The sequence below is a fragment of the Cyanistes caeruleus genome, chromosome 3 (assembly GCF_971803275.1).
Source record: "Cyanistes caeruleus chromosome 3, bCyaCae1.hap1.1, whole genome shotgun sequence".
Lineage (NCBI taxonomy): Eukaryota > Metazoa > Chordata > Aves > Passeriformes > Paridae > Cyanistes > Cyanistes caeruleus.
Genome location: NC_141703.1, coordinates 5,904,758 through 5,929,315, shown reverse-complemented (window position 1 = coordinate 5,929,315; position 24,558 = coordinate 5,904,758). Strand labels below are relative to the sequence as shown.

General features: G+C 42.3%; 1 protein-coding gene and 1 long non-coding RNA gene across 5 annotated transcripts in view; one reads left to right on the top strand and one right to left on the bottom strand.

Moving 5' to 3' along the window:
- Positions 1 to 24,558, top strand: part of LOC111927278 (uncharacterized) — a 48,663-nt gene that overhangs the window by 14,875 nt on the left and 9,230 nt on the right. Inside the window, exons 3-5 of one of the 4 annotated variants that reach the window (XR_015284044.1) lie at positions 332 to 446; positions 17,367 to 17,578; positions 17,698 to 18,237. This is a non-coding gene — a long non-coding RNA (uncharacterized LOC111927278). Of the gene's footprint in view, positions 1 to 331; positions 3,371 to 17,366; positions 17,579 to 17,697; positions 18,238 to 24,558 lie in introns of those variants that run through there. The other 3 variants (XR_015284046.1, XR_015284045.1, XR_002863489.2) reach the window with 3 other exon arrangements.
- Positions 2,989 to 18,566, bottom strand: AGPAT3 (1-acylglycerol-3-phosphate O-acyltransferase 3). The gene is made up of 8 exons (XM_023924119.2): positions 18,389 to 18,566; positions 13,914 to 14,083; positions 13,574 to 13,735; positions 11,973 to 12,126; positions 11,462 to 11,564; positions 9,010 to 9,085; positions 6,702 to 6,900; positions 2,989 to 6,061 (listed from the first exon to the last, which is right to left on the bottom strand). Exons 1-8 carry the CDS (start codon positions 18,564 to 18,566, stop codon positions 5,973 to 5,975), a joined length of 1,131 nt encoding a protein of 376 aa, XP_023779887.1. The 3' UTR covers positions 2,989 to 5,972.

Here is a 24,558-nt window from a genome sequence, read left to right as displayed (position 1 = left end):
CAGCATAGACTACCTTAAGCAAAATTTAAGAGACAACTTACAAAGTAAAATTTGCATAGCACTGTAAATCTGCGTATTTGTTTGGGCACAGTTCTCTGTAAAAACTACAGTAGGTGACAGGGTTGGGTTTTCTTAATAGCTTCTTATTTTTCACCAGATTCAGACACACTTCTTCTGAACGTCATAAAATCAAGTGTACGAAATAACTGTAAAAACGTACAAAAATATATACACATGCACAGTAAATGCATACCCTGTATACAGTTTTATTACTCGTTAGATTTGGCTAATAATGATCATCTGGTGACTTACACTTCCCTCCGAATGGCAGGTTTGCAACACAACAATCAGCTTAAGGAGGGTGAGTTTCCTCGGAGAGAAGGTTTTGATTAAAGCTACAGTACTTGCTGGTGATGTGAGGAGTGAGCGAGGCGCCGGGCGTTCAGGTGAGTTCAGCATTCAGATGTCACAAGGGACAGCCCGGACACAGCTGAAGCGAAGGGACACAGCCTGGCTCTCTGCACAGATGCACATGCACGGAATAAAGGAGGTACACAGAACCCACTCATGCCTCGGGGAGTAAAATTTAATTCCTGATTAGGCTCTGCTACCTACTCTTCCTTCCTTCGCAAATTGTATTTTAGTAATTAGTAACTCATTGTGTTTTCCTTAAGAATGCACGCTGGCCAAAATGAAAAAAGTTGTGTAAGACTGAAAATTGGTAGTGGTAGCCCCCACACTAAGGAATATTTCTAATTTAAATTTTAGAAGTATTATTATATTCTGATTGTTGCTGAAGTGTCTAATTTTAAAATATATTTTTCTCCTGAAAAGATAAAATGCTGCTTTTGCTAGTGGTTTTTAGAAATAGACTCTCTGCACTCAAGTGGTCTCAACAATGAATGTGCACAAATAATCCTTCTTCTTTACAATTTCAAAAACTGAATGGTGGCTGGTAACTACAGGTATAACATTTTAAGAAATACAGGCAGCTTTCTAAAAGCCTAGAGAGGCCAAGGATGAGAAAAACATGTTTGTCTTAGATGCCAATCCCATGTCTTCCCAATTCTGAAGTATGAAATATTTTCATGACTTTTTCTGATGGCTAACACACTTGGCACAGACCCTGTAATGCCAACTTCCAGAATGTTGTCACTCCAAACCACAGCAGGTAAATAACACACAACCACAGCCTGCAAGCATCTTGCTGCAGAGACAGATAAACCAGCCTCAAAGACAAACAGGTCAGAATGAGAGCCCCCATCTGAAACAAGCCCTTAAGAGGAATTCTGACCCAAATCACATGAACATGGCAAGGGTTATTTTGTAAATTGTCACAGGGACATCTCACATCCACATTACAGTCAGAGCTTGCCTCTCACATAGTTGTCTCTGCTTTGCAAAGCTCCTAGTGATCACTCAGTTTTCTCAGAGCAACAATTTGGTCAGTCAGTGTTCCTGCTCCTCCCAGCGATGTACCTTGCAGTGTTCCTTCTCCCTCACAGCTCCCAGCATGGCTGTCACCTGCTTCAAATCCCAGTTTCAGTCAGCACCAGCAGCTCTGGAGCCGCCTGTTATGATCAGAAGGTTCAAGCAACTGTGATACACTGGGTGGGAGTACAAATTCAGCATTCCCATTGCAGGGATGAGCTTCTTTGTGTGGGCACACAGCAGAACTTGCAGCTATCATCTGCTGGGGATCAGAACTTTCACACCAGGGGACAGAAGCACATCCAGGAGATGCTGTGAGCTATCCTCCTGCATCCCATCTTTAAAGGAGATCAAGGTATGGATTCTTCACTTTGATCTCTGTTGGCCTCCAGCATCTGCATAAAACACTTTGGTGAGGTTTTCTTCAAAAGGTACATGAAGCAAAACCAGGTCTTGGGGTAGTCCCAAGACAGAAACAGTACTTTCAGCAAATATCTGATGGACAGTGACTCCCTTGCTTTCTCATTATTCCAGGTCTTAATAAAAATCTTGTCCCAACTCCCTTTCACCAGAGGGATCTGTTGTCAGATAGGGAGGGCCTGTGTGAATAGGCCTGGGAAAGTCTTCTCTTCCCTGCTAGAAGTTTTGCTTTGAAGCAGCAAAGTTGCATTATCACATAGCAGAAACACAACCCTGTCACTTCAGACCTAGAGCTGTCAACCAGCGCCAAAATTCAGGAAGACAAAACCCCAGCCACGAGAGACAACTGCTGTAGGACTGGTTGAACTGGAAAGCTCCGAGTTCCTGCTAAGAGGTTGTAACCAAACCATCTGCAGAAGATAGAGGTGAGCAGATATACAGACATGGGTGATGGAGACAAGAGGTACCACGTGGAAGTGAGCAGACACACTCACTTTACCTGTGAATACCAGGCAATTAGGACACAGGCAGCAGTCAGATTCATTGGTCAGCAATTAAGTGTAGAGCCCTTCGAGATAAGTTAAAGCAGAACAAAGGAACATTGCCCATGCTCTTTGTGCCAGAGACATATTTTGCTCAGTGATGCAAAGTCAATTGCAAGAGCACATTCAGCCCACAATGAGCAAGAGAGAACTGTAATCCTACTGAGCCAAGCCCTTCAGATACCACATCCTTCTTTAGCATCGGCTCTTTGTGCCTTCCTAACTCAGAGGTGCCACATGGCCAGCAGTCCCTGAGCTATCTCACCAGGTTATCAGATGTAGGTCAATGTGATGCCACTTTGGAACTGCAAATCCCACTTGGAGAGCAGCAACATTGCTGTTGGTGACAATGGCAAGTGCTGCCAAGGCCAAGAGCACACATCTATATCTGTCCATGTTAGTCTGAGAACCATTCCTCTTTCAGAGTCAATGCTGAACTCCATGGCAGTCAGCTTGCAAGTCCATACTGGAAAACTCTATTTACTCCAAACAAATAAGCAATAAATGAAAATTCTGAAAGGTGGAGGGAAGAAACACTCCCATAGCTTTAAGTTTATTAAACCTAGCATGGTTGAAAAGCAAAAGACGAAAAGCATGATATATTTTTGTTTATTATTGCTCTTAAAGGGCTCGGTAGTCAAATATACAAGTTATGCTCTATTAAACCAGAAGAAAATAAGATATAAAATCTATGCTCACTTTTCCAATCCAATCCACTTCCTAATCTTCATTAGTGACATTAACTTCAGCTATTTCCAGTCATTTTAATTTATACATACTCCGTGTACGTGTGCGCGCGTGTGTATAAAAACCCCTATTTGAGAGATAAAATTCAAAATTAAGAGATTCGTGTTGGTTTTGTACTGTTTTGTGCACTGCTGTAGGTTTCAGTTTTTCAAGTGGTTACTGATATGTCTGTTCAGAAGAGCAAAATTTTAAGTATCTGATGATGTATTTATTATATTTTCAAAAAGAAAGCATGACCAATAAGTTATGATAAGAAAATATGAAAAGTTGATTATTCTCCCCTTGATGTACATGCACTAATCCCATGATCCTGAATAGGGAGTTACATGCACTAAGAGGAGAAAAGGATCCTGTAAAGAGAAAGGCTATTAATTCCTTTCTTCTCTAAGCAGCTCCCCTCTTCTCAGCTTTAAGAAGGGATTTATTTTGTGAAATTCTTGTCATGCCCATTAATATACTGCTCAAAATGTAAGTATAAAACATAGTCAATGGTCAGCCTGCTCTGCAAGCCTCTTCTGCTAAGCCAGTACAACTTATATATACTCATTATCATCTTCAGGAAGCAAGTATACAGCATTTGTAACATCTTTCTAGGAAGCAAGAATTACACCCATTACTGAATTACTTAAGAAAAAAAAAGAAAAAAAAAAGAAAAAAAGAACCCCCCCCATACTGTTCTCAGTCCTCTGGTTAAAAACAGGGAAAAGTCAGAATTAACTTTATCAGCATTTGGATGTCTGACTGTATTTGAAGACAAAGTATAAAAACACCCAGCAAGGAAAACAGAGTTATGGCTAGGCTCTGCTCTCCTCAGTTCCCAAAGCATATTTCAAATTCCACTAACATTTGCAACAGATTTGCAGCCCCTCTCTTAGGGAAGTTTTATTGAGGGGACAAAGATGACACACTAACGTTGGGGGTCTGGGTACAAGGATTCAGCGAGGTGGAGTCTAACAGGAGACAGACAGAACTCAGGTCATCCTTCAAATGCTCTTGTTGAAAAGACCACAAATAAAAATCAAGTGCATGACAGAACAAGTGATTAATGACCCCAAGTAAAATATTTTCCTAAGTTACAAAATTGCTCTTCCAGTGTTTGAAAACAGAAAAACCTGTGGGAGAAGAGGTTACATTCCAACAGTCAAGAGCAAATTTGGAAAGAAGGTAAATTATTACTCTCTTATCTTGGTTACTGAAGCAAAGATGAAAATAACAACCAGCGCTTTGATAAAATCTGCTCTTTACAAAAGTGAGATAAATATTCTAGTGGCAGCTGGGTTAAAGATACCGACCCTGAGGGTTAGCTTCTGCCCTCAGCTCAGATCTGCAACTCATTTCACCCACTTCTGCGAGCAGCAAAATGCAGATTGTGACCTTCAGACTTGAACACACAGGTACAGTTACCATCCGTTTGCAAATAATTCTCCAGCTATGCATACAGCAGCAACCTACAGAAATCTCTGAATCTCTGAATGTGCGTTCATAAAAAAAGGAGAGAAAAGGAAGAAAAGGAAAGGAAAAAAAAGAGGCAGGTACAGACATGATTCTGAGCTCTAATTTTCAGTGAAAAAGACCAAAATGTCAACAAGCAAAACTAAAGATACTTAAAATCCCTGAAGAGACCTTATACTCTTTCTAATGCTTTAACAGCACAGTTCACCTTGCAAAAAAACTTCACATGAACATCTAAAGCATGTCAAGTCAAAAGAGCAGCATACCCTGTCCTGACACACACAGGGTAAGGTCCTGGCCCCATCTGAATCCATGCTGAAACTCTCATTAGAAGTTCAAGAGATGCCAGCACTCAAAATCTGACTGCTACAGACCTCTCTTTTTCACATTATTTTGCAAAAGAAGACATTTTGAAAACTATTGTGCTGATTTCTAGTGCTGCCTCCCAGTTTACTGAGAGAGGTTGGCTGAACTGGACTTTGGTAATGAGAGATGCAAACAGAAATAAAAGGAGAATTGAAAAAATTTCCTTCTTTGCTAAACTCTAAATCCCACAGTCAACCACTAATTCAAAAAAACCCAAACAGATCCAAAATTATGGAACATAATTGATGTGAAACAGGGCAAACAGCATTCAAGACTGAAGTAATATTTTGAAATTAAACAGCCTTGAGCAGTTAGCAGGAGATAGGATGAGAATTTATCCTATTGGATCTGTTCTATGGGATGTGCTGATGGATAATATGCTGCTTCCAAACTCCACTATTCCTTCTCCTGCTTTACAGAAGTCTTAAGATGTTGCCTGAAAATAAAAAGTGTCAGTGTAACATACAAACAGGATTTCATCTGTAGCCATGACAACACAGCCAAAAACACTCTAACCCAATGAACACCTGTCAATTCATTTAAGGAGGGTGTTTTTTCCTGGCTCATTAGTAAGAGAAGTTGGAAATCAATAAATGTTACATTGGCTTTAGCAAGAGGAAACATTCAATGGCTCCTGTTGTAAAAGTGAGTGTAGTGCTCTTGACAGAAACCAGTGTTTTCAGTCATCTGAAGATACATGTGGCCATGGCCAATGCCCTCTTTTCTCCCCCACCCCAAGTCCCCCAACAAAACAAGAAAAATTAGTTTCTTCTTCCACCCCACCCCAGATTTTCTCCCACAGCTTGACTACAGGAATCCTTGATCAGGCAGAAGGTTGGTGCATTCTCTTCAGCCGATGCCTCCAACTTCTTCATTCTTGGCTCAAGTTTTATTCATTAATATTAGTCATCAGTTATTAAGAAAAAGATAGTTTCTAAGTGTTTGTTGTTGTTTTTTAACTGAAGTTAATCGGATACCATAGTCTGGTTATATGTGCTGAACTGCAGCCATCAGTTATTCCTTTTTCTTGAATTCCTGGTTGCCATAGCTGGAGCCTTTTTCTATTTCAGTTACTCCTATCAGTCTACGAACTCCAAAGGAAGCTTTAAAATACAACAGAGAAATGAGAGGCACATTAAAACCAGTCCAAGCACCTAGGACATTACATGTAAACACACAACACGTGAGTTAACCCAATCCCCCAGTCAGCAGTGACCAACAGTGCACTGTACGAGGCTGCACAGGGATCACAGGTCAAATGACACTCAAAGAGAGGGACAATCTAGATTTAAAAATATAATTACTGCTTCTCCTGGTTAACAGGAAATGTAGCATGAACACTGAAGCATATCCTCTCCTTCTACTTCCCCTTCCTTTATTGTTAGGGTTTCCATGTTGCAGAGGTAGGGAGGTAAATTTGGTGGTATTTATGAATTTTTTGTTTGTGGTGGTGGTTTTGTTTGTTTTTTTTAATTCACAAACAAATTATCCAGTACAAGTATTTTTTCTTCAGGCATCATAACAATGGGCTACAAGACTCACCTGCTACTACTACAGCTTTTGTTTAAGATACGAAGGCAAATTTGCCCAGATTAAAGCTTTTGAAACAATCAAAATGCTGTACAATAGAAAGACTAATGAGTGAGCTCCAAACATTTTCCTGCAAGCCCCATTCTCATTAATTAATAGACAGAACTTATTGGAGATAAAGGCTGGGCTGAGCATCTTCTCTGCTTTTATTACCTGCTCCTACAAGTCCCAGGAATGCAAGGATAAGGAGAGGTGATCCACTTGCAAAAACTCCAAAGCCAAATGTGAAGAGAGGAGAGAGGAGAACTGTGGCCCAAAAAAGAAAGTTTAGGAGAGTCCATGGTCTCCTAGGAGGTTTAAACTGCTTGCCAGGAAATACACCTTCCTGATTATACATCTCTTGCAAAGCATCCTGAGGGAAAGAGAAAAGAAAACAGGTTCATAATGTTTGCACCAAGCAGCCCAAGATTAGTCAGCTCCAGGACAACACCAGGGACAGCATCAGTGGTACAAACTCATCAAGAGTGCACAGCATCCAATTCCATCTACTGTCACTTACTTGTGCATTTCTGTTGACCATCCAAGTGACCTTTAAGCCTTTTGAAGGCAATTTTAGCACCCTCAAAACATGAAACTTTACTGTCCTCTCCACTACCAAATACCTTCCTCTTGCCTGTTAATTGCTTAGGATTTCAGGGCAGCTTCAGGTCAGAGACCACTTCAGACACTACCAGCCCTCTAAGCTTTTCCTTCCAGAAAGGTCAGCATGATTCAGCACAGCACGAAAATGCTGTATGGAGAGCCAGGAGGGGAGGTCAAGGCATGAGCTGAGAGCAGAGACAGCACCACACCAGCCTTAATCCCAGCACTGACACTGAGCCACTGCACCCCAAGCTGAGCCTGCAGAGGTGCAATGCTGGAACACATCACTCAAAGGAACAAGGTGCCCACCCACCACCTTCCCTCAGTCTGCAAGATTCTTCTTTAAGGTTTCCAAGCCTTTACCAAGGATGGGTCAAATCTCTGGTGCTTCTTGTTTTTATTTCTTATTTTTTAAATTTCCTTTACAAATGGCTGAGAAGTGCAAGGCATTCCTTGCCAATAACAGCCCTTTGAGGACACATCTTTTGTGCAGGAAGAGGATTCCAAAGTCATTGCAATAAATGGAATGAGAGGATTGCAGTTACAAAGTATTGCTAACACTGTATGATCAATATGTATAACACCCATGTCCATAAGCAATACCTCCTTGTCAATATCTCAAAATTAAGTTGAACAGAGGTACAGCCAACATCAGGAGAGATGACAGGAAATGGTGTCACATTGCATTAGGGGAGGGTTAGATTGGTCATTAGGGAAAAAAAAAACAACTTTCATGGAATGGATTGCAAAGCAATAAGACTGTCCAGGGAACTGGTGAAGTCATCATCCCTGGAAGTGTTCAAAAAATGGATCTGGCACTTGAGGATATGGTTTAGTGGTGAAATGGTGGTGGTGCTGAGCTGATAGCTGGTCCCTACATTCTTAGAAACCTTTTTCAACCCCAAAGACTCTTTGGTTCTATAGACCTGCTAAGGGAAGGTAGGGGTAGAAGATGATGAGCTACTGTTCTTTGTAAGATAACCCCTCTCCTTAACTGAATCAGAGCTCAGACTGTCAAATAAATTAGGTTGAAATAAATATAGTGAAACTCAGAACAACTTGCTGTATCTAGAGGCTGAACATAAGCCTGGCAATGCTGCAGCACAGGTCATCATAGCTGGGGAAAGCCCAGGATACTTAAACCTTCTGTGCTCTGCTGTCTCCCCACAAAGACAAGCAACATAGAAATCAAAATACACTTTTCAAGTTCAATAATCCATTACTTAGGGCTGGACAACAATTACAGCTCTCTGCTACTCCCCACAGAAGTGTTAAATCTATGGCTGAGAAAGCAATCATCTAAGGTTAGAAAAAGAAATGACACAAGAGAAAGCTGGGAGCCATCTGAAGGCATGCTGGGCATGTGCTTTATCAGTCCCTGGCAGCAGATCCCAGGGACTGTCTGTCCCATGTCACACACCACTGCAGAAGTATTACCAGGAGGCAGAAGGAAAGTGACAGTGGAAGAAAAATGAAAGCAAAGAACAATTGCAGCTGAAAGCTGGGACCAGCTCTCTCTGACAGACAGTTATCACTCTTCTTGAGTGCCTAAAAACACCCACAGGGAAAATGGAGCTTTTAGAAATGCATGACAGAGATCCAAGTGCTGAAAAATGTAAAAAGACAGTGGATTGCTATTAGTCTTCCACAGCTCAGGCATATCTCTAAATTCCATTGTGCTTCCCGGTAATTTGAGACCTCACTACCCAGCCCTCTGCTGCCAAGGGGCTCCTCTGTCCTGCTCCTTCAAGCATTTTGAGGGATGGCTGCTTAGTTATACATAACATCCTCTCCATTCAGTGCAAGAGTGTGTATTACTCACTGCCTTAATACACTCCCCTGTGCAAGAAAAGACAGGCAAGAAAGCAGAGCTATTTACCTTTTCCTGGTAAAGCTTATGAAGCCAATTTGCAGCTTCCTTTTCATCTTGAGGGATATCTTCCAGAGGAAATCTCCTAGTTCAATAAAGAGATTAAAAAATGGAAAGAAGAAAAACAAAAAAAAAATAATTAAAGGAAAATCCAGGTATTTGATTTTATCCCTCTGCTAGGGAATATATTCCACTCACTGAAGGGTGTAAATCACAGACAACACTGTCACTGATGGTAGAGGTCTTAAACACAGAGAATTGGGACTTAAGAATCTGAGATTTTAGGTTGGGAATTGGGTGCTATTTAAGACAGAAGAAACTGTACAAGTTCCTGTCAGTTTCAGAGCACATTAGTAAAAGATACATTTCCCATTGAAACACTATTCCTCCTTCACCAGTTCCACCACTGGCTGATTCCCAGTGAGCTCAGACTGAGGCACTTGGAGCAGGGAAAACACAAGCAAGCAGAAAACCTAAGGATAATTGTTTGTTACATTTTGGTAGTGAAAACCCTATTTTGGAAGCAATGAGAGAGGAAACTAAACATTTGATTTAGAGCCATCTCTAAGGAAAACACCTGCAGTGACTGCACTTGTCCCTCTTTGCAGCCCCTCAGACTGAGGCACACAGTTTTGGGGGTGTGTGACAATTATGCCCAGCACCAACCCATGACCTGACCTCACTGAGAACAGGTCCCTTGTCAGAGCCTCTCTGTAGTGGTGAAGAGCCAAACATCCTCCTGCATTCTTTTATTATCTGAGACCTTTCCAACCCAGACCCCTCTATGATTCTGTGAATATGTTCTAACACATTTCCAATGATTTTGGCAGCCCATAAGCCAACTGAACACCAGATCTGGCAGATTTACTTACATCAGCTCTAACAAGAGACACTGCTCAATTAATGTAAATAATGCTCAGTAGAAGCTCAGTGAGAAGTCATTTGCTGGAAGCTTTCTGGTGAAGTTGCCATGGTGCTGCTGTCACCACTAGAGGGGACTCACAGCAATAACATTTGGTGATTTCCTGATTATTTCCTCTGGAGTCAGTGGGGATAAAGACTGGATCTACTGCAGAGCTAAGCTGCTTACCTCTGCACAGGTAACTACACCTGCACATACCAAGAACAAGAGCTTATGTGCTTCCCTTCTCTGAGCTACATTAAGTCTGTTGGCACAATAGGGACATGCTCCATTTTCAGCAAAAAAATCTGTAAAAATAGTCTCCTTACTCTCATAGCTTCTTCCCCAAAACAGAGAAAAAATGTAGAAAAGCACCTTGAGAATATTCATTCCATCCACAAACATATTTTAAATCAAAACTATCTAAGAACAGCCATTTGTAGGGTACAACTAATAATTTTACCTGACAACATCATCCTCAACAGAATTTTTCGAACCTGAACCTCTTCTAACACTATTGAAAACTACATTTCTTTCTTCCCATTAACCCTCCAAGAAGTGAAATAAAATTGCATCTCCATGAGCAAAAAAGGATATTTAACTGAAGGCTGCCACAGTTCAGTGTATAATTAATAATTATACAGATGTGCATCCATGCATGTGCACCTCAGATCCAGTTACATATCCCACGTGCATGTGCCATCAGTGTGGAATTACAGGTGGAACTGCCTGACCAGCTGTTTTGCTGGCTGCCAAATTGTCTGCTCACTTTCCTCATCAAGAATATTTGGCAAGCGTAAACAGTGAAAATGAAACCCCTTGCAGGTGAGCAACTCCACCTCTCCATGGACAGCTCCACAGTAATCTTTTCAGCTGAGAGGCTAAAACGTTGTAGATATTGCAGCAACACACAGACCCAAAGCCAGATGGGAAGGGTGTGGGGAGGGAAGGAGAAAGGCTCTTTTTTTTTTTTTTTAAACTTTTAAAAACCAAGCATCAACCTCATCATCAGAATACAGCAATGTTTTCCAAAGAGTGGGTGAAGCCCCCAGAGAAGCAGAAGCAAACTGTCCAGAGAACTGTGGAAAGAATAACCAGGTCATGTCTCAGGCCCAAACATAAAAGGGAAAAGAAGAATTTCAACAGGATTGACCACTTTTATGATCACAAGGAAGCCTTTGAAGCAGGAGGCAGCAAGGAGAAAGCAAGAAAGAGAAGGAGCGGGTGTGCATGCAAATGTGTACGTGCTGCATGGGGTGAGGTGTTAGCAGCTACTCCTTGAGGCAAAGGAACAGTGAGGAATGTGAGCAATGTCCCACCTCATTCATACAATGTCAGAACTTCAGCATTTTTTAATTTTTAATCTGCTGATCAAACCATGTGAGCGAGGGAGAGAAACTGGCATGTAATAGAGCTATTTATTCCAAGCAACCACTGAAGCTGAAGGATAAGGAGAAGTTGAGTGGACTACAGGAAAGGAAATTACGCTCTAAAATCTGAATACACTCCAATGTGCCAAAGTATGCTTCTTATGGCTCACCTCTATCAGTATATGCTCACCTTACACACATATCTGCTTCATATTTCTTTCCATAAAGAATTCCTAATAAAGATGGGTTCTTGTTTCCTCTGAAATTTAGTGTTACATCATACACTGCTGAAACTGTTAAGGGAAAAAAAAAGGAAGAAAACAGGGCTGTTACAGTAGCAGTTCCAACAATCACCTTCTGGCATCCTTTCTTGAGAAAGCAACAGAGCCTTGTGCAAGTCATGCATTAATGATGTCAGAGTCCCTCACTATTTTGTGTTTACACATCACAGCTATCTGTACCAGCCCCCCAGACACTTGCAGCTCTGTAAAACACCAGATGACTTGATCAACTAAGCAACATAAGAAGGTTTTTAGTATTTTATAAGATTGGGATCTGACAGTTCTGTGGTAATTTACAAATTACCAGCTGACACGCTGGATCCTCATTACTGCCAGCTCACTAATTGTAATGAACACAACAGACTATGCTGTGCTACACAGTGTGCTGAATAACACAAGTGCTGCAAGGCTTGGCAGTACCTGTTCCCCTGAGACACTGGACAGCAGTGGTGAAACCTTTGGTTCTGGGCAACAGGTGGTATTTCAGTTTAGGCAACCCCTTGGATTCAGCTACCTCCATACTGATGCGGTGCTTGGTCTCCGTGAAACGAGTTCCTTCACAGTACAGCAGAAACTGTGCAAGACAAAAGTAAAAAAAAAATCCCAAGGATATCTTGAGATATCAAAAGAAATGCAGCAGTATACTGAAAATTTTTCCAAGATAAACATACATGTGCACACACTTCAATTGTCTCATCTCTTCACCAAGTATTAGGCATAAGCATTAATCCCCAACTCATTTACCATTACCTTTACACTTAACAACACTCATCCCAAATTTAAGGTGACAAAAAGACAGCCCTAATTGTGGCATTTAGAATGCACAGGAATTAGGAAATTGATTTGCTCGAGTCAATTTTAATCATGATTTCAATTACCAAGCAGGAAGTCTTGATTTAAATAATCAATGCTAACTACATTTTGCACTTATATTTTCTAGTTGTTTTCCCTAGAGACTAGTCCTTGGTTCTCAGTTGTAGAATCATTAAAATGTATAGATCTGAAGCTCAAGTTCAGTCTTAAGATTTTCTAATTGGTAGGATTTTTCTGTTTTTTCTTTTCTTCCCCACACTAATCAGGAAGATATATTCAATACAATTCATATCTATATAGTCAAGCAATTAAGTAGCTTAAAATACATTCTCCAGATTCTTACTTTTTCTATCTTTGTAATGGTAGAAAATTACAATGCATTCACAATGTTCTGGTTAAGGCTTAATGTTTCACTATTCATTTTAACAAGCTGTACCAGATAATACTGAAAACTCACTTAAAATGCATAAAAAGCCTCTTAATGTTTTATAAGCCAAATAACTGTACATTACATGTGCTGCTATAAAAGCAAAACTCAGAATTCATCAAAATCTTTGCATTCAAAGCTCTAGGAAGGTTAAGGGGTTGATTACACCACTATGCTGCTGCAGTGAAGTCTAATAGTGTTGCACACAATGAAACAGAGATGTTTTACCCTTGATTTTAAATAATGTTAAAATAGAAAGGAAAAAATGTAACTGCAGAAGCAGATATAAGCTTGCCCATTTGTTCTCAGAGACTTCCTGGGAAACCTGTAATTTCTTGGATCAATGGACACACTAACAGGAACTTTCTATCAAAATCCATGGTCTGTGCTGTCAAATTCACTCACTTGTCCAAAAAAGATTTTTTGTTGATGTGTCTTTTCAGCCTACCTCCTAAAATGTTATACAGATGTAGTAATCAAACGTAAGCTTTCTTTTTAAATGGGTAAAAACAAGTCTGGACAGAATCATTAGTGTCACACAGGCCTGATTTATAAATAATTCTCAAGCTTCTGAACTGTTTCCCAAATGACTTCCCTTACCAAGAGGCAAACAGCAGCTGTCTGCAGCATATCCCAAAAGAGCCCCTGAAACAGAGCATGGCTTTTCCCTGACAACTCTTGGAAGTGAGCACACCTTCTCCTGACACTTAAAGCCACAGGCAGCAGTCTGTTACCATTTCTCTTCTAGCAGCCAATACCAGAGGAGGGACTCAACACTTACCCACATATATTCAGGATAATCAGACAAACGTTTCAATCCCTCAATAACTGTATCTCTGTCCTCTTCCCATTTCCTTTTGCAGAAAACGATCTCGAGGAAGTACCACGTCCAGCCAATTAGGGGCACATATAGCAGCTCTCTCTTAGCAAGAACTTTGGAACTCTTGGAGAAAAAACAGAAGTGACAATCCAAAAATGTCATTTGCTGATTTGTGCAATGAGGTTAAACACGTTAAAGCTAAGATGTATCTGGGATCTTAAATGCAAAGGAACTGTTGATAGATGGGTTTTGAACAGATCTATCAAGCTGCAGAGGAAGGGAAAGCTCACGGCCCACGTACCCCCAGCACTCCAAAGCGCTCTGTCATCGTCCAGCCGCACAGGAAGTCAATCTCAAAGTTGTGGTTCAGGATGATGATGACGTGTTCCTTCCCAAAGGTTTTCACCGTGGCCTCGTCTGAGAACAGGGTGCATTCTGTGCCTGACCACCATTCCAGCAGCATTACCAACTCTAGCAAACATGATGAAGTTGGAGAGAGGAGTTAGGGGGACCCCTCATAGAAAGCATTTAGAGTTTCATCCTCAGCCCCATTCACTGCTCAGCCTCTCCTGACTCCCATCACCGTCACCTTCCCAAGCAGAAATGAAACAAAAGCTTGGAAGGGTACAGACCAAACCACATAACCATCCCTAAGCAGTATTTAAGGCACCAGACATATGCATTATGGATAATTCAGAAAGTTTTTAACAGCAACAAGTTTGGGCATTGCATTACAAATGCAAAATTTCATGACCACTGGAAAAAAAGCCCAAAGACTTTTATGCCTGAAAAAAAGACAGTGGAGCTGTTGATTGTTCCACTAAATGAGCACAGTTCCTCCCAGGTGGAATACAAATTATGCATAGATGCAGCCTAATGTTTTCACTCCACATGAAACAAGCCTTATGGAGGTAAACAGACCAATAAAGGTCTTTTAAAGGGATGCAGTGACATAGATCTTCTGTGATAGATTTTAATATTACAACACAATGCTCTAATTGTTCTGCATTATGATCATCAACACAGAGTTAAAAACAGCAGAGAACAGAGCTAATTTATCAAAATACCTGGGCAAATACAGGAATGGTAAATTGTGTCTTTCTTTCACTGCAAAAGAATGATCCCTTTTTCCTCCATTTACTCCAACTTTAAAGTTGGAGTATTTATTCAGCCCTGAACATTTGTTACCCTTTCTTATTTTCCACCTCCCCTTTTTTCATCATAAAACCCCCTTCCACTTAAATTCAGCATGCACTGACTGTAGTTGCTATGGTTAGCTTATTTCCCTCATTTCAGAACATTGAGGCAGATGGAAGGCATTGCTTGCATCATGGGACAACTATAAAAAGTATGAGGATAGTTCATCCTCCCAGTAGGAAGATTTGCTTCCCTGCAAGCCGTAGTCATTGGTATTTTCTCATTTCAACGAGATATGGATGAAATAAAAATGTGGCTGCACAAATACGGCAGTTAAAAAGAGTCCAACCCTTCCCTCATGACTACACCTGCAGGGTTGCCCCTCTGTTCCCTCTATCAGGCTCTGGCAGGAGGTTTTCCAGGTTCCCCCTGGGAGATTCTGTTTTTTCCAAATAAGGCAGCACCTTCCTGCACAAAGGTTTCTGATCAGTGGGATCAGGCAAGGTCAGCTATCCGTACTGCTAAACAACAATTTGGGATCCAGTCTTGCACCACACTAGAAAGAAGGCAAACACAGTATTTAGGTGAATAATGGGGAAAACCAGTCCTGGTCTGCTGAGGGTACAGAGCTCACCTAGCACTGCTTTCTTCACTCATGACCACTTACCCACCAGGGTTATTCCCCGGTATCACTTCCAGCACTTGCTCATTTGGAAGCAGGACAAATTTATGCACCTTGCTGGCCAAGAGAGCTTAACCCCAGTCAACTGGAAATACAGCAGAGGAAAGACAGAGTTGTTCCTTTACACCAGGTACAGGTTTCTATCAGTGCTTCCCAGCTTTGCATGTTTTGTGATAATTTCCTTTTGCTGGTTACCTGGCTCAGTAAAAGGGGAAAGAGGACAGCAAGAGTGTCCTCAGAGCACCTTCCAAGCAGGTGGCCAGGAGAATGGAGCAGTGGTACCAAACACATCGTGGTACTCTGTGCAATTTTCCCTGTCCATTGTTCACTGTACCAAGGAAGAACATCTCCAGGACCTGCTACATTTTCTTATAAAAATTATAATAATGTGGTTGTGCTTCCTCTTCAAAATCAGGACAAAAAACCTGCAGAGGCCAGTGTGGATGACTTTCTGCAGAACATTTCTTTCACCTTTCTCCCTAAAACAGTGGAGGATTTGCCAGAGTTCATACTGAGAGAGGAGGGCTGACAAGCCAAAGGATTAACACGAGGAAACAGATTGTCCTTTACAAGTGTGCTGACAAATGATGTAATTATAACCAGGAGTGGGCTCATTTCCTTTTTTCGCTGTGTGGGTTACAGCTCCTTTGCGTGGCACTGATCCTGCCAATGCTACAGCAAGAACATCCTTCTGAATAAAGGAATGGGAACACTTGCACTGCCCAGGAGAGTTCCTACAGGGAATAAGCAACAAGCTGGGCTTCCCACACACCAAAGCAGCTGCATTTACAGCCTCACAAGCCCTCCTGAAACAAAGCAAACAAGGGACACAGCACAGCACATCCCTCAGCTGCAAGTAACAATATTTGAGAGGTTATTTTTGCAACTGGACTAACCCAAACACGCCACACTCTCTAAGGCTGTGATTCATCTGAAAGGAGCTGACGTGGGAGAGCTGCAAGTACAGACTACCTGTCACGAATTTATGGGTTTATGTCGAGGCCAGAGCCTGAGAGACTTCCTTCCCCAGATGTCTGTCAGGAACATTGGATAGAGTCTCTCTCTGTCCCTTTTGGAAGCTGAGCTTTAGGTATCTGAGACAAGATACAGTAAGAACAGAGCCTGGTTTTCAGTACAGAGCCACATGCAGGATTAGCTGTGTATCCCTTCCTGCACACTGATCCTCTGCCAGCTTCTCTTACAGACCCCCAACCTAAAACCACAAACAGCTTGGAGAAAGTGACCAAAACATAGCATCCAGAGCAGAACACCAACTTACAGGTTCCTTGCCAAAAGGCTTCTCCATACTGAAATATATTTCATTATGAATGGCAACACTAGAGCTAGTGCATTTACACAGCTTACATAAAATGCTATAAATCACAATTGAAGAGCATATTCTCTCAGCTCTTCCATTACAGGCCATCAGCTCTCTGCAATCCCACATAGCATTTACATTAATTTTCAGAGTTTAATTTCCTAATGTGTTAATTTATAACAAGTTATACACTAGGGGTTATCCTACATACAACCCGATTATCTACTCAGATTCTCCAAACCTCGTTGAACAATGGTGTGGGTTATTTCCAGTGTTCAGAGGATGTAAGACAGCAGCATTTTTAAAGTGTGATTTTTTTTCATGCACAATGCTAACTAGGGCCTGAGTTTAAAGCTTTACAGGAGTAAGCAGCTCATATCCTCAGAAAATTCTAACTATTAATGCAGCAGTAATTTTCAACATGAGATGATATTCTAGATTACTAAAAGTACAAAGAAATTCTTACAAGCAAATTAAAAATAAAAACTCCTATGTGTCCCCATTCTTATCCAACCAAAATAATTTTGAAGTTTGTACTAAGCTCTTCTATTATCTTCTATTTTTCCAGACAATTTGCCTGCTAGTCTATTTAATTTCCTCTCTCCTGTGCTTCTCAGTGTGCAGGACAAAAAGGACAGCAAAGGCAGGGACAACAAGCTTAAAAAGAGACTGAACCAGACACCTCAGAAAGCTTTTGTTGGTGATACTTCACATCGATGATTTACAAAATGTGGGCGCCTGTCAGTGGACTGCTGAACTGAAATTTCAGTGTTCATTCTGGTGACTCATTTACCCACAGTGGGAGTTGGATGCTGAGCTGAGCACTAAGGTAAGTGGCCATGCATGCTGGGAGGGGATAGAGAATGGAAATCGATTAGATGATTCACTGCTGAAACAGGAGGTGACATTTGGGCTAAGGAGCCTTCTAAACACACTAAATATTTTCAGAAATCCAGCCCTCTGTTATGCTCTGTGAGGAAAAGAAGAAGGCAACCAACAGGGAGGAAGTTTTGCAAAGGTCTGAAAGAGGAGAACAAAGAAGCTGCACTCAGTGCAGAGCTGACCCACGGACAGAAGAAGGAAACACTGACAAATTGCTCAAAGAAGAGACCCTGGCTTCAGAGACAGGCACTGAAGGGTGCAAGGGGATTCTGAAGTTTGTCACACAGCTCAGCTGCAGAGACATCTACACAAGATACTTGAAGATAGACCTCTCCCTCTGCAGCCCACACAACAAACTTGGGCTCCTACATGACCAGTACTGCTCATATGCTCAGTACCTGAGCCAGTCTCATGATTGTCCCTTAGCACAGGTGCTGATACTGGCTGAAGATGGCATTGAGATAGAAATACCTCCTATCAGTCCAGAGAAGGCTGAAGGTGCAGCCCACTTTTTTGAATGACAGAATGACAACACACACCAGACCCTTGACTTCTGTATAACTTCCCAGCACTCCAGAAAAAAATAAAGGCTGTTTCAACCTGCTCTGAAAGAATCTGCATCTGACTTACCATTTCTCTCATCTCTGTGTGCAAACAGATACATGCACATACACATATTTTTTTGGTTAACAAAAGCAACAAGAAGAAAAACCCCTCCCCAGCCCCAGCCCTACCCCTCCCATCTCAGCATACTCACGGCTCCAAAGGGAATAGGCAAGGCGACAGTTTACTCGGCGATAAAGCTGCTTGTTGATGGGCCAGAGGACCAGCGTGCATAGTTGAATGAAGTTAATGATCAGTCCACTGACAACAAAGACGAACCCAATGAGGAGGTGAACTATGAACTGGGTCTTCAGGAAGGCAATGAAGCCCATGATAACCACTCAGAAGCGTGTGCAAGGGCCGTCACTCAGAATAACTGTCCTGGAAGAGGGGAAAAAAGGGAAAACCAACAAAGGAAAGAATCAGATGGAGAGTGGAGTTACAAGCTCTGAGATAGGACAAAGCGAAAGCTCTGAAACAGTCCAGGCTCATTCATCAAGAGGGACCCAACCCAATAAATGCTGTGCTCTCCAAGCCTGCCTCATGCAGGTCTTCACACAATAAACTGGTGATGGTTCGAATCTCTGACCAAAATAGGAAGAAATCATTATTTACAATTTACAGCCCACCAGAAAGATTACTGTTTGCTGAAGAGACTCATCTCACACCTCTCTTCAAACAAATACCATGTAATTGGGAGTTAATGCTGTGAGGAAGAGCCCTGTGCACTCACAGTGAGCAGCAGGGCCCTTCTGGGCAAACAGGAGGTTTCTTTATCTTTAGGGGTGCTGTCCTGAACTGGAACAGGAGCCTCACCCTGCAAAGAGCAGGGCTGGTCACACATAGCATCAGTCTGGCAAACACTGAGGCATGGAAATGGAAATCAGGTATTCCCACATCCAAAACCCATGCTGGAGCAGGTTTAATAACTTCTCACTCTGTCAAGCCACAGTTCTGTGATCAAATATACCAGTTAGTGTGGGGGAAAATTGTAAAATGATAAAAAAGCCCTAGGCTATGTAGCAGTACAAACTTGATCTGGAATGGGCACTGGTGTAGAATCTTGATTCCAATGAATTAGCCAGAACACTTAGCTCTGAGTATGTGCAGTTTATACCAGGTGCAGAAAGACTGGCAATGTGTGAACAAGCAGAGTGCCACAGGAGCTTAGACAGTCCTGATCCACCACAAATCCTGTCAGCACAAAGTTAACCCAGCAAACTGAGTTTATTGCAAACCCCACACTATCCAGCACTGGCCTGTTTTACCTGTTGGGTACTGGAAGCCCTGCAAGGCCAGCCAGGGTATTATATATAAAACCACAGCCTTGAGGTCTCATCCCAAAAATAAAAGCTTGACCCTGATTTTCTGCCACAGTCACAGCTTGCTGATGGTTTTCATGCTCAGCTTCTACAAGTGTGGCAAATGACCAGATCAAGCAGTAGATGGTAACAAATACTTTTGACAAATCAGGCATCCCAAGCTGATGTGGACCTGCTGTCTGAAAATAAAGTACCTGCCAGCTGTGGGGAACCAAATAATTTTCACTTGCTATCTGCTTACACTGTGCTGCTATTTATAAAACTCTACAGCAATTTTATTGTGAAAGCTTGTTTTCTATCCCCTCTTCTACCAATCAGGTACAGCCTTTCAAGGCACAGAGTCTCTAGTTTTTGCACAATTAACATCCATTTGCATCATTAGTAACCTACCCACTTCAGAAGCACATTAGAGAGGCAAAAAAAAAAAAAGCCTGGTTGAACACAGCCAGTATTGTGCCTGCCACAGAAAGCAAAGCAAAGCAAGATGAATAGTATTTGAGCTCATGATAAATAATCTAAATTCTCCCAGTGTTTTTCTGTAAGGATGAAAGAAACATTTCTTCCACTAATAAATTACTTTAAGAACAGCTGTTAGGAAGCAGAGACTTCTGTTTGAAAAGGAACAAGTGGAGCCCTCCTTCCTCTTCCCTCCCCAAGAGGCTGCAGTTGTCTCACACAGCCAAAACACCACACCAGTGTTCACACACTGCCGTGTGGGAGGCAGCCGTGGCATCCAGGGACTCCCTAGCACTGGGTTTGTTTGTCTTTTCCACTGGCACACTCTAATAAATACTGCCAGACATCAAGCACCAAGCTCTTCACTCCCAAGGCCAGAGCCAGTCTCTTCATCTGGCGTATCTCAAAAGCCAGTTCAAACAAACAAGAAAAGAACAACTGTCTCCACCCCCACAAGCTATTTCTTAAGTTCTTGCTTGCCCTCTGCAGAGCCATGTGCAAGCAGCTTGGGTGATGGCTGTGTCCTGCCAAACCATTCAAAGGTTGGACTTGAGGATCTTGGAAGCTCTTCCAACACGACTCTACCTGTGACAGTCATTAGAGCAGCACTTACAGCCTTTTGCTGCACAGCTTGGCCCCTCCAGACAGGGGCACAAAGCACACACAGACAGCACAAGGACAAATGGGGATCTCCTCAAATAAAATGGTTTGGCTCCACTTCCACAGGCTCCTGGCTTTGACAGAATCTGTGGCACTCTGGTATTTGTCCCTTACATTAAGGACATGGATGTTTTACAGACCCCAATGAACACATCCCTCCTCACACTGCAGCAAGATGATTTCTCATCCAGCTTTGTTAGACATGGAAAACAGGATTTATCACTCTTGCACCAGCGTCCTGCCCCACATGCTCAGCATCATAGAATCATTATGGTTGGAAAAGCCCTCCAAGATCAAAATCCAGTCTTTGACCAACCACGACCCCGACAACTAAACCACAGCCCTAAATTCACATCCAGTTACTTCTTGAACACCTCCAGGAATGGTAACTCCACCATTTGCCCAGGCAGTTTCAATGCTCAACAACACCTTCCATTAAGAAATTCCTTCTGATGTTCAGCCTGAGCCCGAGCCCACTTCCTCTCGTCCTGTTGCTGCTGTCTGATCCTCCCAGTGTCACTGCTGGATACAGAACCTGCTGGTCTCTGCTTTGACAATCCCTCACTTAAATGTATTTGACTTTTAAGAGAATTAGAAATTAACGTTAATCCAGGAATTCTGTAACTTTCTGCATCCCTGCCCAAGCAGGCCAGCCAGGCAATTTAGGGACAGGGCAACAGGAAAAAGGTGGACAGCAGCTGTTCTGTTGTATCCCATAGTCAGGGTAGAGGGAGGATGTGGAAATGAATATTTGCTGAAATGAGGAGAAGTACCACTTCTTCATTTGACATATGTATTAAGATCAGATTAGAGAAATATCTAGGAAGTAAACATCTGCCCCAGTCTAAGACATCAAGTCTTAGCATATTAATTTTTTCTTTTTTAAAAAACCTACCTATATCATCTGCATTTTTAAAGACCTGCTGGTAAAATCTTATTTTTGCCCTTGTTTTCCTAAAACACTGTAACTTCCCAGCATTGACCTTTCACCACAAAACCTTAATTTTCTCCTCTACAGCCACACCGAGAACTGTGGGGAATTTCAGCACTCTCCCTGCTTTCACAGGATCAGAGAATGGCTTGGCTTGGAAGAAGCATTAAATATCACCTACTTCCAACCCCTACACCATGGGCAGGGACACCTGCCCCAGACCAGGCTGCTCAGAGCCCCATCCAGCCTGGTCTTGATCTTTTATCTGTCCTGATGTAAAAGTTCTTAAATGCTTTGCATCCTTCAGGGCTCTCTCCCTCACTTCTCTGTCTCTCAAGAAAAGGACAAGGAGACAAATGCCTTGGTGTGGTGGGCTGACCCTGGCTGTAGGGCTGGTGCCCACCAAGGCTGCTCACCTCCTCACCTGGACAGGGAAAACACAACAAAAGGCTTGTGGGTGAAGGTAAGGACAGGGAGAAATGAGTCACCAATTACTGTCATGGGCAGAACAGACTCAACATGGGGAAATCAGCCCAATTTATCACCAGTCAGAGTGTGGTAATGAGGAATAAAACCAGATCTTAAAAAACACGTTCTCCCCACCCCTCCCTTTTTTGTTGGGCTCAACTTCCTGATTTTCTGTATTTCCTCCCACCCAGCAGTGCATAGGGACAGGGCTGTGGTCAGTGCATTAAGCTCTGCTCCTTCTTCCCCAGAGCAAGAACTTGTCACACACTTCCCCTGTTCCAGTCCAGAGTGGAGACCCTCCCACAGGAGACAGTCCTCCATGAACTTCTCCAATCTGAGTTCTTCACCAGCTGCTCCTGCCTGGTTCCTTTCCATGGGGTGAAATCCTTCAGGAACAGGCTGCTCCAGAGTGGGTTCCTTGCAGGGTCACAAGTCCTGCCAGCAAACCTGCTCCAGCCTGGGCTTCCCACAGGGTCACAGCCTTCTTCAGGCTCTCTCAGGTGAGCCCTTCCAGGGGCTGCAGATGGATCTCTGCATCCTCATGGATCTCCATGGGCTGCAGGGGCACAGCTGCCTTGACAGGGTCTGTAGGGGAACCTCCACTCCAGTGCCTGGAGCACCTCCTGCTCCTCATTCTGCGCTGACCTTGGAATCTTCTGGGTTTTTCCCACGATTCACACTCCTCTCTCTGGCTACAACTGCTGCTGTGGAGTTATTTCCCACCTTCCTTCTTCAGTACACTATCCCAGAGGTGGTACCAGTATCTCTGATGGGCTCAGCCTTGGCCAGTGGGTCTGTCCTGGACTCAAGGACTGAGCTGTGTCTTGAAACCTCACGTGGATTCTCTGGTTTCCAAAAGATATAATGTGCCTCTCAGTAGAAGTCAGAATATAACCATTCTCCTTCACCCAGCTTTCTACAATCATGGAAGTCCTAACAATTAAACTTCCTGGAGATTTCTACCTCTGCCAAATGTCATTGGAATGTGTCACCAAGTTCAAAGACATCAGAAGGGAGAATGAAAGAAAAGTGCAGCTTTCATTAAGAAATCAGGTTAAAAAAAAACCCAAATGCACAACATGCACATTACAGCATTTCATGACATGCAGCTATTTATGAACAAAATTAAAAATTAAGCCACTCTTTATTCTATAAGAGAGTGTATTCAGTGTGAGCGCCAGATTTTAATTAATTTCTTGCTGCCATGTGTGTGCAATCCCTCTGAAGTTCATGATGTTTGTATGAATATGAGCATGAAATTAGAAACTGGCCCACTGATCCTAATATTCCAGCCCAGTGAGAATTAATGTGCTTGACAACAACTAAAACTGTGGCAGGCAGTATGTACATCTCTAGACCTTTGCCTTCAGTTTTTCTGAACATGTTTTGCCATCTTCTGCCCTGAACACCTTGCCCCCACCTTGAAATCTGGTATTTTACCTACTTTTGCTATTTGAGAAATGAGTGGAACTTTTAGATAACTGAATGTTACCTTCCACCACCACATTTTAAAAGAATGCATTTTTCAGATGAAGCTTTCTAAGCCTCCTTGATGTCTGTATAATCTTGGCAAGCCCTGCCTGTGAGGAAGGGTTAATGATGTTGCATGTCAGAAGCAGTACATAAAAGACATTTTGTTGCCCATCAAGAGTTTCCTGATGATTTTAAAGAATTCTACAAACACACAAGGAAAATAAAACCTAGTTTTTATTCACAGTGAGATCTACCTTTTTCACGAGCTGCTTCATCAGTATGGGGACAGAAAAAAGCAGCAGAAACCAGGAGCTCATGAAAATTGCTTTTTCTCAGTAGACTTTCTACCCTTCCAACCTTTCTGATGACCCAACTCAGACTTCTCTTTCAAGAGCACGAAAATCATCAGCTTAAGTGTCTGTTCCTTCACCTCTCCTCTGAGATCAGAAAACTCAAGAATACTCAGCAGCTACCCAAGAGCCAGGGCAGAGGTAGGAAAAGAATGAAAGGTAGGAAAAAAGGTATGAAGGAAAGCTTCCAATGAAGAAGGTATAGGCCCTGCCTACACTTCTTTGTCACATAAATAAAAGTACAGATCCCAATCTGGTTATTTTAGACTCCTTCAGAAATACCACAATGCCACAGGTGTATCAGGTTATTTTCCTGGCGATTTCTGGGACATTTCACAAAAATATGTTGGTCACCTTATGATCAATGCTTAGAAATAATCAGTTGCCATGAAGAAATAATTTTTTCTTCACAATACACAATACTCTTCTAGCTGAAAGACAGAAGTGCAGTGGCTATCCAGCATTTAAAAGCAAAATGATGCATTCATAGCAAACAACCCTGATAACAAGAAAATGTTCAGAAAGACAACAGGTCATTGGATTCCCACTTCCTGCACTGTACCACATCTCTTTCTGGGATGAGGAATTTGGAAAGCTGACCCCCATGATGCAGAAGCCACACAAAACCAGTGGAGAGAGTATTTACCCAAGGCTTTGCCCCAGA

Bases quoted from the DNA above. Each gene is read 5' to 3' on its own strand.
- AGPAT3 (XM_023924119.2), bottom strand. From the start codon at position 18,566: ATGGGCTTCATTGCCTTCCTGAAGACCCAGTTCATAGTTCACCTCCTC. The intron at 6,901-9,009 runs GTAAATAGCTCT...TCTTTCCCTCAG, and splicing joins ATAAGCTTTACCAGGAAAAG to GATGCTTTGCAAGAGATGTA. The intron at 6,062-6,701 runs GTAATAAAAGCA...TGTATTTTAAAG, and splicing joins CCTGGGACTTGTAGGAGCAG to CTTCCTTTGGAGTTCGTAGA.